The following is an 18,033-nucleotide window of genomic DNA, read 5'->3' on the forward strand; positions in this document are numbered from 1 at the left end:
CAAGAGGATTTGCTCCATGATCTTGCCAGTTTTATATTGTTTTTTGGCACACATGCTCAACACATCATATTGCCCATCTGCCAGTACTTACCTAATAAAATAATATGGAAAATTAATGGAAATTTGGGTAAGAACAAGAGATAAAAATTAGAGATAGGAGATACCTTTTTGACATATTTATTCAGAAGTTGCCCAAAAGTGAAACAGGCAGTAAAATAATGCAGTGCAACGCAGCACATGCCTTTTGAAAGGAATATACTCACTGTTTCTGCATCTACAAAAAGGGTGGGACATTCTGAACATGTTGTTAACATCTGAGAAGACCTCACAAACTTGGAGCCTATTCCTCGCAGGTTGTCTCCCAAGTAACTCGCTGCATCACAGGTTAGGAAGCAGAATCTTTTCTGAATATTCTGGAAAGCAAAATACAGTTTATTACATTTGTTACTCAAGTACAAGCTTCCTTCCTTTGTAAACAAATGGTATGCTTTTTTTTTCTTCGCACAATAGCGTGCAAAAGAGACCATCTCCCTGTGGAGAACTAAATGTCTGCTGAAGGACACTGAATAACAGTTATTATGCTGGAGACAGTGTATAGCTGGGCAGCTGTGAAATTAATTACAGAATTCATTATAATCTACTACTGAAATACATTCTTTCTTATAAAGATGATTCAAACTTTATAAACCCTTTTATCCATGGGTAACTTTTTTTTCTTGGCTGTACAGAGTTAACAGAGTTGATCAGCACATCACTACTTCTGCCCATTCTGGGCTTTGTTTTGTTAGTATTCCATGTCAAGTGGCTAATCAGGTAATATAACGGACACCCTAATGCCAAAAAGCAGCATGGAAAAATCAGAAAAACCCTTTTGTTTTCCCCTGTGGGAAAAACCTTCTTACTAAAATTTCCCTACTGCTTGGGAGGACTCCAGAAATACTGCCCTGCATCCGGGAATTATTCTTCTCAAAGGTTTTTTTTTTGGTGTTTTGAGTCCTAAACCAGACTAACCTCCCAGAAACATTCTAGTCCTGATACTTTATTTTCAGGGACTAATATATAAAGTGAATACTAAATAAAAATAATATGTTAGTCTTGCAGAAACTGAAATAATTATACTGATAAATGCACTGCAGGTCTCACTGCCAAAATATATCTCACTAATGCCAACTGCTCAGCAGGTGGGAGTAACATGAATTTTTTTTTTTAATTATGCAACATTTTTAGATGATTCATTCCACGTTACCATAGGCATTTCTCTGAGGAATGTAAGTTAAGACCTGTATTACCATACACATGCCTCACTGGAGAGAAGTGCTTCCAGATGACAGATATGTAAATAGCCTGTTACTGCTCCAACACTGGAGCATTGAAGTGAAGTACCTAAAATCAGGTGAGCTGAATTCCGACTTCATTGATAACGGAAGCTGTTGGATTGAATAATTTTTTTTTTTGATTGAATAATAGGCAGTACAGATTTGATCAGAACAAATAATATCAAGCTAATTTTCATGAAAGGCTAACATTTTCTATTAGGAGGAGAAACAATTGATATGTTATATATTTATATATTAATTCATTACTATTTTATAAGCAAGGCAGAGAAATATTGTCTAGAGGCAACTAGGTGTGCAAAAACATATTTAGAAGTTAATTATCAGCAGCTCACTGTTCAACTGGAAAGATAAATTGAGTAGGATCCCACTGGGGACTGTCTCAGGCACTAACCAAGTCATTAATGAAAATACTGAATAATGGAATATGCAACATGCTTATTAAATACATGGATGATTGAGCTGCAAGGGCTGCAAACTCCTTGGAAGCCAGGATTAGAATTCAGACTGATCTTGATAAATTGGAGAAGCAATGCAGGGAGAACAGAGAAGGACATGGTTGTACACCTAGGATGAAACAATCCACAGACCACATTCTGGATGGAGAATAACCAGGAAGGCAAAATTTATTGAACAAGATCTGCATACTACATTGGGTTATAAATGGAAAAGAAATAACTGTATTCTACTGTACAGCAGTTAGGAAAGAGAAGTTTCTAAACAGGAATCCTTCTATAAAAGAGATAATCCTTTTATAGTCAGTGCTGGTAAGAACTTAGGCTGAAATACAGAACCTGCTCTTACTTTTCAAGTAATACACAGACTAACTGAAGAGAGCCCATAGCAACAGTGAGGAGCTTAGAAAATGTGACTTATGGGAAAGGTTAAATAAGAGTAGTTTGTGAGAGGTGAAATAATGGTAACGGTCTTCAAATATAAGCAGCAACTGCAAAGAAAATAGTACCACTGTGTATAGAGCAAGGAGCCATGGGTGTGATAAAGAGAGTTAAGCATTGGACTACATTGCCTAGGAACGTTGTGAAGTTCCACCTTAGTCTAAAAGTTAAGAACACTCTAGAGAAAAAAGTTAAAAGACATTTGACCAGAGTGAAATTTATAGCTGATCCTGGCAAGATAAGGAACACGAACTCTTCAGGTCCCTTTCAGCACACATCTACTCATGTATTTTAAGAGTTCTAGTCTATTTTATGAAAATAACTTCCTCAAAGCATTTCAGTCATGGTTTCACCAAAAGCTGACCAGTCCACTGTTTAGATTCAAGAAAACACATTCTTCATTTACTGCCTTCCTTTTCAGATCTTCATAAAAGCAACAATCAATCTACAGCTAAGAAGATAACAGTGTTGAACACTGTTTTAAAGTATTAAAATGTAAAACAGCAAGAGACTGTACTTTGGTATCCATGTATAGTACTTCACTAAATATACTTTGCAATTACATGGACTATCAGATCTATAATAAGTTACCATCTCAGCTATGTCCTTCTGGCTGCAGCCTACAGTGGCAGAAATCTTCCAGCAAGGTCTGAATGCACTACATATCTTATGAAATGGGGCCGCTGTGAAGAATAATGCCAACCACCAGCATATTATGAATAGGTATATGACTGCATACAGTTGCTGTGCTTTGTGTCAATGTATATAATAGCATAATATTCTCAGAATGTTTCCTTCTTAACCTCAGGCTTCCTCTTCTGGGAAGAGGACTTTTCCTAACAAAAGGGCTCAATTGCAGAAACTACTTGCTAGCTCTCAAATCTACTTGTCTTGGAACTGGCTGTTCTGCTGGAAGGCATTTGATTTGATGGAATATAAAGAGGCAGCCATAAAGATAATCCAGAGATCTCTGAGCTACGACTCGTTTACAGGAAAAGTGCTTCAATAATTTCAGGAATTTTAAACAAGTTTAGCACGTTGTGGGCAAACATCCAAGATGCTATTAACTTGATGCAGACTGAAATGTAGGTGCCCTGGGAAATGAACTTCTTTCACTTCAGCAAGCTATTTAGTTGAGAAGCTCCTTCAAACAAGGATTTTGTTTCACAGTTAAATATTTTGGCAGTACTTTGTGTTGCAAGCCTAGCACATACTGGGCTTGTTGCTGAAACTTCCTGTTGGTGAGGGTCAAAAGTTTTTTTAAGTTAGCAGATGAGTAGCAAAGTTTGATGGTGCAAACACAATACAATTCCAGGAAAGCTGGGATCTTATGAAAAAAATCTGGGAAATAATACTGCTATGTTTTAAACCTGCAGAGGAGAACAAACCTATTTTTATAAACTAAAAATATGGCTGTGACTCCAGCTAGAAAATTCTGGTTTGTTGATACTAGAAACATTTTTTTTTTTTTTAATTACTGTTAACCAGGTTTTGCTGTTACTGAAATTTTTTTTAGAGCAGTATTATATCTTTTTCTTACAGTATCAGCTGAAGAAAATCAGTAGGCTATCTTCTGAATACAGGGCAAGCACAACAGCAAATGTCCAGCTGCATTCCAGGATTTAGAGTTAAATAGGTACTTTACAGGTAATATTTAGGTTTTGCATCACACAGTATTATTTATTTAGTTTTTGGAAGTGTGACACTAGTTCCTTTTCACTTTTTTTCAAAGAGAATAAAAAGGACAAATAGCTTTCAGAACACTTGAACGGGGCTATTAACCTCTAGCACTGACATAAAAGCAGAAACGCTACAATACACATCATGAAGAAACACAGGACTAATTTTCAAAACTGAACTGTCGGGGCACTCAAGTCAATACTGTTTTTTTCCTTCCAAATGGCTGTCAGTGTTTAAAAGAATGCCTGTAAGGCACCCAGATTTACAGTGGTGTAATATTTAAAGGAGGACACAGTGTGCAGCTAGAGAAGACATGCAGTTAACTCTGGTGGAGCACAGAGGAAACAGGATGGAAAAGAGATCTGTGTTGTAAGATGCTTCTTGCTTGTAAGGATGGTCTTAAAGATACTAAAAGATCTTGAGACTGTATATTTATTAGTGGGGCACCCATTGTTAATAAAAAACTGAATACTCTGATTTCATGGTTTACCTGGCCGCTGTGTACACTGCTGCAGCATGCTAAACATCCTGCAGCTGCTTCATATAAAGCAGGAGAAATGATAAGAAAAGGCTAAGAAAGGTTTTACAGGTAAAACCAGACATCATTTCTTAGAACAGCTTGTACATCTGACTCCTTTTTCTTATCTTTTTGAAAGACGCTTATCTTTGTGAGTATACAGTTTTAGAGAGGAGAAACATATTTCTAGTTTTTAGACTCAGTCTCTGGAATTTATGTTGCATGATGGCAGCTGGATATTTCTATTCAGATTATTAGGTTCATAATATTTAATAATGTTGACATTTACACAGGCATGGCCAGATTTCAACAGCTGGAGATGAAAGAAGAGATTGACAATAGTTTGAGATGAAAAGGCTATTTCCTGTCTCTTGCAGTTATTGTTTCGGGCTGTTTGTAAAGCACTGAAGAAAATACTCTTTAAAGTGGATCCACATTTTATAATGTTATCTCCAAACCTGCAGGTATGAGATACATGCTATTTTTATGACAAAATTGGTCCTAGAAGATAGTTCTGCATGAAAATCTAGTATGGCAATTCTGCAGCATGCAAAATTACAATGGTTATATATCTAGGAGTTCGTTACTGATACTACTATCAAGAACCATCCTAATAGCCACACACAATCTAAACATTTTGATTTTGTATCTTAAACTTATTTTCTCACCTTAAACAGAGAAGAGAACACATGAAATGTATAAACTGCACAGGAACCATCAGAGTCACACATGAGTTGGTTGATATGACTACGCCAGGCTTCTTCTGCATCATCACATGCTGCTGGCTGAAATGCAGCAAGGATGGCAGAAAAAAATGGTGAGGGAGGAGGGGAGGCATTTCGATCAACATCTCCAAAACTGAAGGAGAAAAAAAAAAACTGTGATGAAAGGAGAATAGAAGGTGGAGATAAGATATGCTGTAACAGAAAGATATAATCACAGGACCAATTACAGCACCTTTCTAAAAATATTAATGAAATTTCAAATCACTTTTGAACATTGTCAAGATGTTGGCTAAAATGAGAAAATCCTCCAAATCAGAATACCTGTCTTCAGGCCCTTATCCTCTATCTTCCCCCATCCCAGAATACTTGAATTGTTTTATCATACCACCATTTGTAGGAAGGAGGCTGAAACTTTACAGGAGGATAGAACCCATGAAGAAAAACTCCTCTTCTACCAAAACTTGGTTATAATAATGTATAGCAAATGTACTCAAAAGAATCTCAGTGTGTACAAACATTGTATCTACTGACCTTTTTGTCTTCCCCCCAGTGTAATAGGTTGGAGAAGATCCATCCCTTCTCCACACTGTTTTTAGGACAGAGCATTATTTTGGCACTCCAAGGTCAATAAAACAGGCTGACTACCATTTTTAAAGGGTACTAAGCTACTTGATCTTGTGTATTATCCTTTGGGGTGGAGACTTCCTATGGCTCCCAAGAACAACTGTGATTCTGAAACGTGGCACACAGACAGAGAGAGGGCTTCTTTATATATCCTCATGCCTTTCATTTCCATAAATACAGGCTACTTGCAGTCTAAATCAGCATCTGAAATCTGAAAGAGCTCCATAAAGTATGAAAAATCTTGATGCTTTCTTGTAATATATAGTGGGGTCCAGCCACACTCACTAGCAGCCTCAAGAGTATGCATATGGGATTTCTGACAAAATTGTGGCTTCCTTATGACCCATAAGAAATCAGAAGGATGAATACATGGCTGATCCATTGAACAGCTAACTAAGTAGTATTTCTATCACTGCAAAACTTTAAAAATCCCTTTTTTCCTTTTAATTGAGTATATTGCATATATAATGACTAACTGCATAGATGTACGTACAAATCATATCTTGCTTTTCCTACCAGGAAAATCTTGGGGTTTTTTTGAATTGTGTGATAATTATGCAGGTAATCAGGGCATTGTCTTCTCACTGCTCTAAACTCATGAGAATTTTATAACTCCTGTGGCCAAAATAGCCATTCCATTAACTAACACTTTGTTACCACTTTGTTGTACAGAGGAAAAGAACTTTTATGAATAACAGTATATACAAAGTACCTAGCAAGAGCAAATTGTTCCAGCCTGTCAACTTTCTCTTCAGTCTCCGTCGTATCCAGACTAAGGCTATCACTGCATTCAAATGCTCCAGGGAGTTCATTTGTAGACCCCGAAAGGTCGTCCTCATGGACAGCTGTATCTTGTTCTTCATGTACAGCTTCAACCTAGGGGAGTGAATGATGATGTCTTAGAAAACAGCAAATTAATAAATTGATTCCACTAACAAATAAAACGCATTTCATGAACCCACCTGACATGTTAAATTGCACAGATATAAAGCCACAGATTATAAATAACACGAATCAAGCTACACTTCTTCAAAAATACTGTATCTGCTTAACTTGCTGTCTTGGATCAATATTATTTTCAAGGTATTTCTTCAACTTGATTTGTCTATCAAAGAATTTCACATTTCAATGCATTTGGCAACATAGCAGGGAAGTATTTTTTTCAGGAAAAACAACAGGGTTCTTGTTACTGTCAGGATGTCCCTGTCACATCACTTTATAGCATCCAAGAGTGTATTAAAGCCTCTCAACATATATTGAAAACAATCACTGTCCAGAAGACTATATGCATGTTCAGAATTAAGAACTATTTTTACCACGTCATTTACATAACAACTTCCGTTCGAGAGGAATCCAAAGCATTCTACAGTCCATTAAAAGAAATATGCTTCTATAATTTCCTTCCATTTGCATCCATTACCGCCTAAAGCTCTTGATTTCTTTTTGAAACTTTCCAATTTCTCTTGCATTTTCAGTCTGAACAAATTTTGTTTCCGTTTTAATCTTTCGGCTTTTGTCTGCATCATCCCTAGCATCCTGCAAAGCAGTTCCTGTAGGGATGACTGCAGTGTGTAGCTCAAACTCTTTATCTTTCTGTTTGGGGTATCTCATAAGGTATGTGTTTGTACACATACACATATGTGCACGTACATATATGTGTTGGGAGCTGGTAGGATGGGAAACCCATGGCAAGTGGAATTTAAAAAGCAGCCCTCTGCAGGTTACCAGACCTGCTTGGATCCTTCAGATAAATTCTGGGGATTTGCATTTCTAAAAAATTAAATAAGACTTGTATCAGAAAGGACAGGATCAGAAATTAAGTAGGAGAAAGTTCTTTGGGTTTGTTTTGTTTTCTAAATAAAAGGGATAGGAATATTCATTAATCCAGAGTGGATGAAAAGAGAAATGAAAGCTATATGGCTGAATTACCAGAATAGGAGCCACAGCAGTCAGCAAGAAGCATGATAAATGTTTCATGCTTCTTCTTGGGCTATCGCATTGGTGGATAAGGGAAGAACAACTGCTGTCATCTACCTGGACTCGTGCAAAGCATTTGACACCGTTCCACATGACATTCTTGTCTCTAATTTGGAGAGACATGGATTTGACACTTGGACCACACAGTGGGTAAGGAATTGGCTGGATGGTCGCACCCAAATAGTTGTGGTCAATGGCTCAATGTCCAAGGGGAGACCAGTGACGAGTGGCATTCCTCAAGGGTCAGTACTGGGACCAGTGTTGTTCAATATCTTTGTGGGAGACATGGACAGTGGGATGGAGTGCACCCTCAGCAAGTTTGCTGATGACACCAAGCTGTGTGGTGTGGTCGACACACTGCAGGGAAGGGATGCCATCCAGAGGGACCTGGACAGGCTTGAGAGGTGGGCCTGTGCAAACCTCACAAAGTTCAACAAGGCCAAGTGCAAGGTCCTGCACCTGGGTCGGAGCAATCCCAAGCACAAATACAGGCTGGGCGGAGAATGGCTTGAGATCAGCCCTGAGGAGAAGGACTTGGGGGTGTTGGTAGATGAGAAGCTCAACATGAGCCGGCAGTGTGCGCTTGCAGCCCACAAAGCCAACTGTGTCCTGGGCTGCATCAAAAGAAGCATTAGCAGCAGGTCAAAGGAGGTGATTCTCCCCCTCTGCTCTGTTCTTGTAAGACCCCAATTGGAGTGCTGCATCCAGCCCTGGAGTCCTCAGCACAGGAAGGACATGGACCTAAGCAAGTCTAGAGGAGGGCCACAAAGATGATCACAGGGCTGGAGCACCTACCCATATGTGGACAGGATGAGAGAGTTGGGGTTTTTTTGTCTAGAGAAGCGAAGGCTCTAGGGAGACCTAATAGCAGCCTTCCAGTACCTGAAGGGGGCCTACAGGAGAGAAGGGGAGGCACTCTTGATCAGGGAGTGTAGTGAGAGGACAAGGGGTAACGGGTATAAGCTGAAAGAGGGTAAATTTAGACTAGACATTAGGAAGAAGTTTTTCACTGTGAGGGTGGTGAGGCACTGGAACAGGTTGCCCAGGGAAGCTGTGGATGCCCCATCCCTGGAGGTGTTCAAGGCCAGGCTGGATGAGGCTTTGAGCAACCTGGTCTAGTGGAGGGCGTCCCTGCCCATGGCAGGGGTGTTGGAACTTGATGGTCTTTAACGTCCCTTCCAACCCAAACCATTCTATGATTCTATGATTCTTCAAGAAGTAGTTAGTATTAACCACTTTCAAATATGAAATATTAGCTTGAAAGAACTATTGGTTTGTTCACTGCAATGATGTTATTTGTATGAGGAAAACACATTTTGATGGGATAGGGTAAGAGAGGAAGAATGAGGAAAACACATTTTGACAGGATAGGGTAAGAGAGGAAGAAAGAGGAAGCAAACACCTCCCACCAACTGGAGTCCAATACGATGCCCAAAAAGCAAAATAAAAAAGTAGTCTCAGAATATTAATGCAGGATTGGAGTACCCTTATGGAATTTGGTGAATAAAATAGCACGATCTGAATCTTTGTATCCCTCATAGCATTATCCATCAACGCCTTCTAATCCCTTTTATTGTGATCACTATCTTTAACAGAAAATAAGTTTAACTAATTTAATACTGTTAATAATAGTACCTGGATTTTGGCACTGAAACATTTGTGAAGAGGCCTACTTAATCAGTCTGTTGCTATCATTCACTGCATCTATTTAAAGTTGAGCTGATATTTTTGTTTTGCTTATGATGCAACAACTAAACATTCTTGTACAGCAGTAAAGCAGTAACAAAAATTTTCCTCTGCATTGCTGACATACCATCAGCTCTCTGAAAATAAAAACTCAGAGGAAAAGAGAAACAGGAAAGAGCTCAGATTTTGTGTTATCAAATTAAGTAAAAATTATCTAGATGCAAGATTCATATTTTTCTGACTAAAAATTGGATGACTTCTTCCTTAAAATAAATATAAAACCAGGCATTTTAACTTTGTTTATACTGACTCCAATTTGTTTTGACTGAAAATACAGAAATACAGAAAAAACCATCTTTGAGGCAAAAAACACTAAGAAGGCATTCTGTGTAAAGTTTATCAATTTGAACATCTTTATAACACTGGTAAATCCCACCCCCCCCCGCCGATGGCTTAATATTGCGGTCATGAATTTAAGATTTCTGAGTGTCTGCCAAAAGGCAAGAACTGAATCCAGTGCACACAACTGTACAATAGGTTCCCACATACAAAAAAATCTAAGAGAATACACGCATACACCCACCACATGAGCTGGCATATCGTTCTTTTAAATCAGCATGAAGAACAAAAGAATATTCCTTTAGGGTTGCAACTTGTAGCCAGCTCATGAATTTGTCTTCCCATGAGCTTGCAGTATCTTGGTGCATATGTAGTGCAAGATACTTAAGAAACAATAAATAAACTCTTTTCATGAAGAAATTATTAGTAGAAAGGAAAGGGTATGAATGTGCGAGAGCATATGAATTATTGTACTATGCCATTACAAACAGGAAGCCTGAATGTACTTGCTTTCACTGATCAAACCATTCAGGAAAGTGTAAGTAAAATAAACTTGTAAAAGTGTTATGTAAAATACAGTCCATTTGGAAAAGAAAGCAAAAATGTATTCACCTTGGATCCTTCAGACACTTGAAGATTATTCATATCAGGCAAAGACATGTCAAAGCTAGATGTTTCTATATTAAAATGACGAGGGTCTGCTGAGGTTGTGTCACATGATGTAGAAAGTGAATCAATATGATTTGTGTCTTCAGATGGGGAAAGAGCTATAATCTGTTTAAAAGACAACAAAAGCACAGGAGAACTGAGTATACAGCTACCCTACCACACACTGCTTTTATGAACATGCAAAGCAGACATTGTCTTAAAGGGCAGTGAGGGTGGCTCTCTCAGTTTGCACATGCAGACATATTACAACCCTTTTGATGTTTGTGTCATAAAAATTGTATGCAAACATCCCACAAGTAAACAATGAAAACCTGACACAGTTTACCAAACTGTAGTCTTGTCTTATTTCTCCAAGAATTAGATACATCAGAAAGATTTACTACTGGCCAATTGTGCAAAATTGTCACATAACAATTTGTGGAAACCAGAGCAAATAATCAGATCTCTGTTTTGAACTTTGCACTAAAATTCCTCTTTACATTTGCAAATGAGGAAAAATCAAGCAGTAACAAACATGGCACTGAGTGCCACCCCCAAGTTGCAGCTGATCAGATTGCACCTGGCTGAGAGGAAACTAAAAGCCCAGCTTATTTAAAACCACAGCCCTATCTTTTCTTAAATTGCAAGTTTGCAACTTACTAGGTCTGAGTTCTCCAAGATTTGGCTGGTGGTCAGGTCCTCCTCCTCTGATGACTCATCTGAGTCCTCATGGTTCATTTTGTTCAGGCTGGGCGTGCTCCCGGAGAGCTGGCTCTCTTCCAGCAGCTGCATGTCACACTTGTCCAGGCTATCCAGGGACCTTCTGCGTACTCCCCAGTTGAAGTTGTCCATGCTCTCACCCTGAAATCAGATACAGGGTTAGCTTCCCTGATTTGAAACTCATCATATACAAACCACTAATCATTAGATCAAAGTTAGCTCAATAAATATTTTTATGTAAAAATATAATACAAACTTGATATAAACATTATTTTGTTAAGCAATAAAGTAACAGGAGCATTTGTAATTTTCCAGCACTTCACCTGGAACTAAGAGCAGAAGCATGGAAATGACAGTTAAATGAAGATTCATTCTTTTCAGTATTAGGTGTTTGTCATGCATTTGCCAATTTAAGAATTTTTTTTGTAAGTCACACACACCTCAACACCAGTAGAGCAATGACAGGCAAAAGAAAAGTTTGAAAGCAATTTTAAAGGATTTTTCCATTATGTTTAAAAATATTAGGAGCACAGTCCATAGCAATGGTTCAATTGTGAAACATATGTTAAAGATCTTAGATTCTTTTCATTATACATAAGCATAATGATGAGTTAAGGTAGGTTTGAATGAATCCTTCATTTAGCACGCAAAATGTAATAGCTAAAGCAGCACATCTTGTAAAACTTTTATTCTAGGCCCATATAGTTTATTTTTGTAACTTGAATTTATTTGAATTATTTGAAACTATACTCTGAGAATAACCTTGTTAGTACTGACTGAGATTTCACTTTTTAAACAGGATACAGTCAAATAGACCAACTATTTCATATCGACTTTCAGGTCTGATCCCACACAGAGTTACATAAAGCTGAGTGCGTTAAGCAAACTGTGTAGCTATTTGTTAGGCTGGTGAACTGATACAAAGATCACTTAATTTCTTTCATATATAAAAATGACAATTAGTTTTCCACCATTTTCCCATTTGTTTACTTTATGTATTTTTCAGTGGACTGTATCCCTCCTCCTGAATTGTGCTAATTGTCTTTCTCCCTGCTTCAAGTCTAACCAGGTTCCTCTCTGGCAAACGCAGGAGCATGTCCACAGCCACTCCCGTCATGGACCTGCAGAGGCCCGAGGGCCTTACACAGCTTGAAGGCTCTGCCCACAAGTATCCAGCTGCAGCTTTGGATACTTTATCCTGGTGAAAGCCTTCAACCTTACATCAACATGGGAAGGAAATTTATGGAGAAAACAGTTTCTTTTTAAGATTCAGGGCAGACTAAGATGAGACTCTGTAAGATGCAACACTCTTAAACAAGCAAACCAGCTGCTGAAAATTCAAGTTGACGGTGATATTTTAAATATGAATTTGACAAAAACATAGTCCTAAAAAAATCATAAATATTATTATCAAATCACTGATTATGGAAGGAGTATATCCTGGGCTCATGCAGGTTAAAATATGTGTAATCATAAAGAAAGAGGTCCCACTTCAGTAAGGTACTTAAGCAGATTTGTAATTTTAAACACTGGAGTAATCCCCATTCAGGACTACTCAGATATTTACTGAATGGGGACTAAACTGCATAAAATGCAATTAATTCAATTGCAATCTTACTTGCTTAACAATCAACAAACTTACACAAATAGATCTTATTTTGCACCATTGCTCTTTAATGCAATGGACTTTGGAAGATGATTAGAAAGATCAAAAGTTCAGTTTCATGACAGTAAGCTGACTATTCATGAACAAATATGAGGAAAAAAGAAAAAAAAATTTAAGAAAAAGACAATCCAGAAATGCAAGAACTGTAATCCCCAAGAATGATGAAGGACTAAGGAACACACTACATTTAAGAGCAAATGAACATGAAATTGTTATGAAGCACGACACATTGTTGGTAGAACCCTGTGTTTTCATCCTGGGACTGGGATCATGTGGTAGTTTGATGTGGGAAGAGAACAGAATGCATCTTAGATTTAAGAAATTAGGTCTCTATAAATCATAAAAATGACTGTTCTGTTCCCAGCTATTTATTTTAACAAATTCTTTGTCTGTCCATCCTCCCCCACAAAGGCTGGAGGACACATGCAGCAATGAGCCATCCTCCACAAATAGTGCAGTTACAGTGCTAACAAATGACAAAATGACATAAATAAGCAAGCAAGCAAAGATGACCATCATCACACCCTGGTCCTCACGATGCCTAGTACAGCTATCAGTAAACTTTGCATTCCATGTCTATGGGAGTATTTCTTGGTGCAGTTTTATTCTGCAATGTCCTAAAGACAGAAGCCAGCAAAAAGAAGAAAAATGAAAAGGGAGACTTCCAGCACATGCAATTAGAAGGGGGAGTGAATTAAAAGAGAGGGAAAAGAGTCAGAGAGATGAAATACAGTATAACCCAAATACCCAAATAGTATTTGGGTTAGAGTAAGCTTGCTACAGGAGGAACCAGGATCATCCTGAATTTAAAAATGAGGCCAGAACACATCTATGAAGATGGAGTTGTTGTTTTTTATAGTCTGCTAAGCAATCTTTCTTTCACAGATAACAAGGAGGGAAGACGTATTTGAGAAGCTGTTCATTTTTATCTACACTGCGAGCAAAGCTATCTCCTATCTGGAAAGCCACCAGTAACAAACATGAATTCAGAGGGAAACAGTCACATACTATAAATGTGTCTGGCCAGCAGTGAGCAGGTAGCAGGTACCACATAGGACCTCCCACAATCACCACCCTCTGGTAAAGGAGTGGATGTGCCATTGCATTACAACAACCCAGGGGAAAGGGGAGACACAGAAAGGGCAGTAAAAAGGGAAGAAACCCTACGTGGGGGTGAGCAGCATAGCTCCTCCATAGACCTGGTAAGAATCATGCAAAACTTCCTTCACACAAGTTTTTATCCTTATTGTAGTGACACAGTATGCAAAGTCAATGCAGTCGCACAAATATTGTAGGGTATAGCCAAAAGTATTGTGGAACTGCATAATAAGGCACTATCTCCATATCTTTGTATCTTTTAGAGCACAGGCATTTTGAGACAAAGATGTTTTGGCCATTGTGTTTGCTAATAACTGATGTACAAACTATCAGAAACAAATACACAGAATACTGTTGCTGATTTTTTGTGTAATTTGTACAACTCATTATAGTTCTATGTCATTTCAATTCTCTCTATACATTGATAAACTGCAAGTTTAGGTCCCAAACTGGCAACCACTGACGTGCCTTTTCAGTTTTCTTCACAGGGTACGTATGTCCAGCAAAGTTGGCAGGGGTATATAGCTGACTTAAATTAAGCTGTATGAATTGATTTATTTATTCAATTAAATTCAAGCTGGTAGGCAATGATGTAAACTTTCTGAAGAGGTCTCAGGTATCAGCTTTAGCAAGATGCTAACAGGAGCCAATATACCACAACCGAAAAGCTGGGAATTATATGTAATTTGCCCATGGAAACAAATGGCCCAAACTTTACTATATTACAAATAATGAAGTTCTTTTCTTTCTACATATTATTTATGCACAAAGATACTGAAAGGAAATATGGCTCAATTTGAAAAAAGCTGATACTAGGATTAAGATACTTTAAAATTTGTGAAGACTGTTGAACATGTCAAAAACAACACTAAAATGAAGCAGAATTTTTGAAAAAGACCTCAAAAATATTTCTAATACAAGACAAAAAATGAAGCACCTGTCAGAAGTGCAAGCACACGCACATCCACCCACCCACGCACACACTGAAGAGGGGGAGGGCAACAACAAAACTATGATTGTTATTCTATAATACAAATTTGCAAGAAGGCATAACATATGCTGTCACATCTGAGTTCAAGTAGCATTCTTACCTGAAGTTCCTGGGTAGCAGATATAACAGATAGAAAAACAAATAGAAAGAATCTATGTAAAATTACTGCATTAAAGACATCATAGACAAACATTTGCCTACAATTTTAACTAACATTATGACAGAAACTTCAACTCTTCAGCCTATCTTTTAAGTTTGAAAATAATCATTACTTACTTTCATGTCTTTAGGACATTTCAAACTAGTACATCTTGTGGTCTGGTGATGATACAAGCATCACTGGCCTGTTTAAATCATAAGGCTTTTTTGGAAAGACTGTTTGTGCTCTTGCTAGCTTAAGTTTTCTAACACTGTTTTATTCTTGTTTATGAATATATCAAATTCAGACCTGTTGTAAATTATACAGTTTCAACTCAGTCATTAGAGATGTAGCCTCTTATACCAGGTTTGAATTTGGCTGAAGTATCTACTTATTTAAAACAGTAGTCAGTCAGTCTGGTAAACTCATTTTGATAGAAATTATTCTACACAATTATATATAATCTGTATATGATTTTAACTGGTGAAGAGAAAGAAGAAATTAATGAATTTCACTGGAGAAAAAATTATCATGTGGTATTTACTCAAAATTGCACTCCCAAGTCTTTGTAATGTCTTGAAAACATTTATGACACAGAAGTTATTGCAGCCAGTATACTTTTCGACAAACAACCCAGCATTGCTGTTTTCTCATTTAAAGCTCCTTCATAATGTTTGGCTAATGTATTTTCAAACAATTTTTTAGCAAAATCATAGGCAGCTGTGAGCCAAAATTACTATATTTTGATATAGAGATTCCTGACTTGGAAAATAAGGACTCTTTCCACTCCTTCATCCTTTCTCTTCAATGGAAAAAAAATAAAATTCAGATGTACATGTGTTCACACCTGAGAGGTCTCTTTACCTTAAAATTATTTTACTATTGTAATTCAACTAGGGAGAAAACTGATTATTTATTCTTGTACACATGTTCTTCTCAGGGCTAGGAGCAACACCTGAGAGAATTCACGTTAAAAGCAAGTCCAGATTATGACAAGACAATTTGTTAAACTGTTAGGTTTGCTGAACATCTGCACCTTACGTACTTCAAAAGAGCTAACAATTTCTGAACTTTTAAATAGCAACAAAATTGTTAAACTTGTTTGGCAATTCATTTTTGGCCTTTCTCACCCAAATAGAAAGAAATACTCCAAGTTTGATATAAGCAAGGTCAAAGGGTGTAGCCCCCCAAAATTCAGCCATTCTTCGACTTTTTCCCTTCAGTAGTTTCAGCTCAAGATGAGCTGACAGGCTTCACCTGTCTGGACTTGATCTGGGCCCTCAGGGCTCTATTTAGCTCCTGCATGAAATGATGAAATCACGGACACCTAAGCTGAGTGGAAGGTACATCCCTCTAAGCCTTGGTGATTTCATCAGCAGTTGCAGGAGCAACAACAGCCTGAAGGCCTGAATTCTTGTTTTGGAGGGTTACTCATGAACCAACAGATTTGGAACAATTTCATTTTATGGTTTTTTAATAGTCAAATATATTTTTGTTAGCAATTTAGACTTTTAAAAATTGTATTTAAAACAAATTCACTTAACAGTAAATTCACTGAAAAGGTACTAGAACAGAAGCTTTCTCTTCCAGTGTTTCCTAAAGCAGATTCAGAAAGGAAGGGTGTGGTAGCCTCTTACTGTTATGCTACTGAAATAAACTAAGTGAACGTTATAAACAATCTGAACTCAAAACAAAGTTTATAGCTATGCAGTTAAAATTTTATGTTACAAGAGGAATATAGTGTTTAGTAGAAAGAATATCAAACTGTTCTAACAAAAAAGCTGTTTCAGAGAAAATATACTGTACCTCCCCATCTTCCAGCTCAACATCTAGGAAATCAAAGTCCCTAAAGACTCTGAATTGTTGTTCACTGTTTGAATCATCCATGTTCTCCTGCTCCCTTGCTCCGTCTTCTGAAGACACCAAGCTCGTCTGGTGCTCAATCAGATCCAAATCACCACAGGAAGAAAAAATTACCTACAATTCAAAAGATTTATCTTGTAACAAACTGTTCCCTCTGGTTGTTTCTTCCGAAAAGCTGTAATTGGTTATTTGGATGACTGTATTTCCAGTACACACCTAATTCCTTCACTGAGTATTTTTAGAACACTCTTTATTATTTATGTTGGACAGGTGCCTTCAGATTAAACTTGTACAAAGAAACAACTTCATACTGTAGGAACACGTCCAAGAATATTACAGCTACCTCCTAAAGGCTGCAGATTGATGTTGCCTGGATGTTTGTACACATTCATAGGAACAAAATTCAGAGAACTTAGCAAAGAAAATGCTGTGAAGGGGATGAGATAGTAAATTCATCAAAAAAATCTCTAGTTAAAAATGATGTTCAAAAACATGTTAAGATTAGAAAATACAAAAAGCTGTAATTTTTCCTTTCCTACTAAAAATAATTACATCTGCAATTTAGTGGTGAAAATGCAATGGTCCCTGTCTTGCAGAAATTAAGGACCTGTTCACTATAATGCAAGTGACATACAACATATTCAAAAACATTCAGAAATTTTCCTTTCTCTGTAGAAAATATTTAATAACTATTTATAGAACTTCCTACCCTAGATGATCTATTGCCCATTTCCTGGCACAAGATAATATTAATTTTTAAAGAGTATCATTAGAACTACTAGCTAATGGAAAAATTTGGCCCCATCACTCAGTTTTATTTCTGTAATTTATTTTTTTACTTTATAAAGGCTCTAGATTAGTAATACCAGAGGTCATTACTCTCTACACACTGAGCTGGCATAGGTAAAACCTAGAGCATCATTGATCTCTCACAGCAAAACTTTATGCATCTCTGAAAGTAAACTGTCTTTAAACTGAGAGGGCAATTCACTCACTGGTCTATATGGCACAAAATGCATCATGGGCCAGTACAAATGACAATGAGAGTAATGTGACATGAAACTATGCAAATCAGGTCAGCAACTCTGGGAAACCAAGTTCTTCACTTTTAAAGTTTAGGACATGATGAT

At 37.4% G+C, this 18,033-nt stretch overlaps 1 protein-coding gene across 1 annotated transcript in view; it reads right to left on the reverse strand.

Annotated features, from left to right (window-relative positions):
- Positions 1 to 164: 164 nt before the first annotated feature.
- FRY (furry homolog (Drosophila)) overlaps positions 165 to 18,033 on the reverse strand; it is a gene marked incomplete at both ends in the record, with an annotated part of 113,928 nt that continues 96,059 nt past the window's right edge. Inside the window, 6 exons of the mRNA XM_010086990.1 lie at positions 165 to 413; positions 5,096 to 5,285; positions 6,489 to 6,652; positions 10,391 to 10,552; positions 11,087 to 11,287; positions 16,847 to 17,017. Of these exons, the coding sequence (XP_010085292.1) occupies positions 165 to 413; positions 5,096 to 5,285; positions 6,489 to 6,652; positions 10,391 to 10,552; positions 11,087 to 11,287; positions 16,847 to 17,017 (1,137 nt within the window). The remainder of the gene's footprint in view (positions 414 to 5,095; positions 5,286 to 6,488; positions 6,653 to 10,390; positions 10,553 to 11,086; positions 11,288 to 16,846; positions 17,018 to 18,033) is intronic.

The sequence above is a fragment of the Pterocles gutturalis genome, unplaced genomic scaffold (genome assembly GCF_000699245.1).
Source record: "Pterocles gutturalis isolate BGI_N339 unplaced genomic scaffold, ASM69924v1 scaffold28936, whole genome shotgun sequence".
Taxonomy (NCBI): domain Eukaryota; kingdom Metazoa; phylum Chordata; class Aves; order Pterocliformes; family Pteroclidae; genus Pterocles; species Pterocles gutturalis.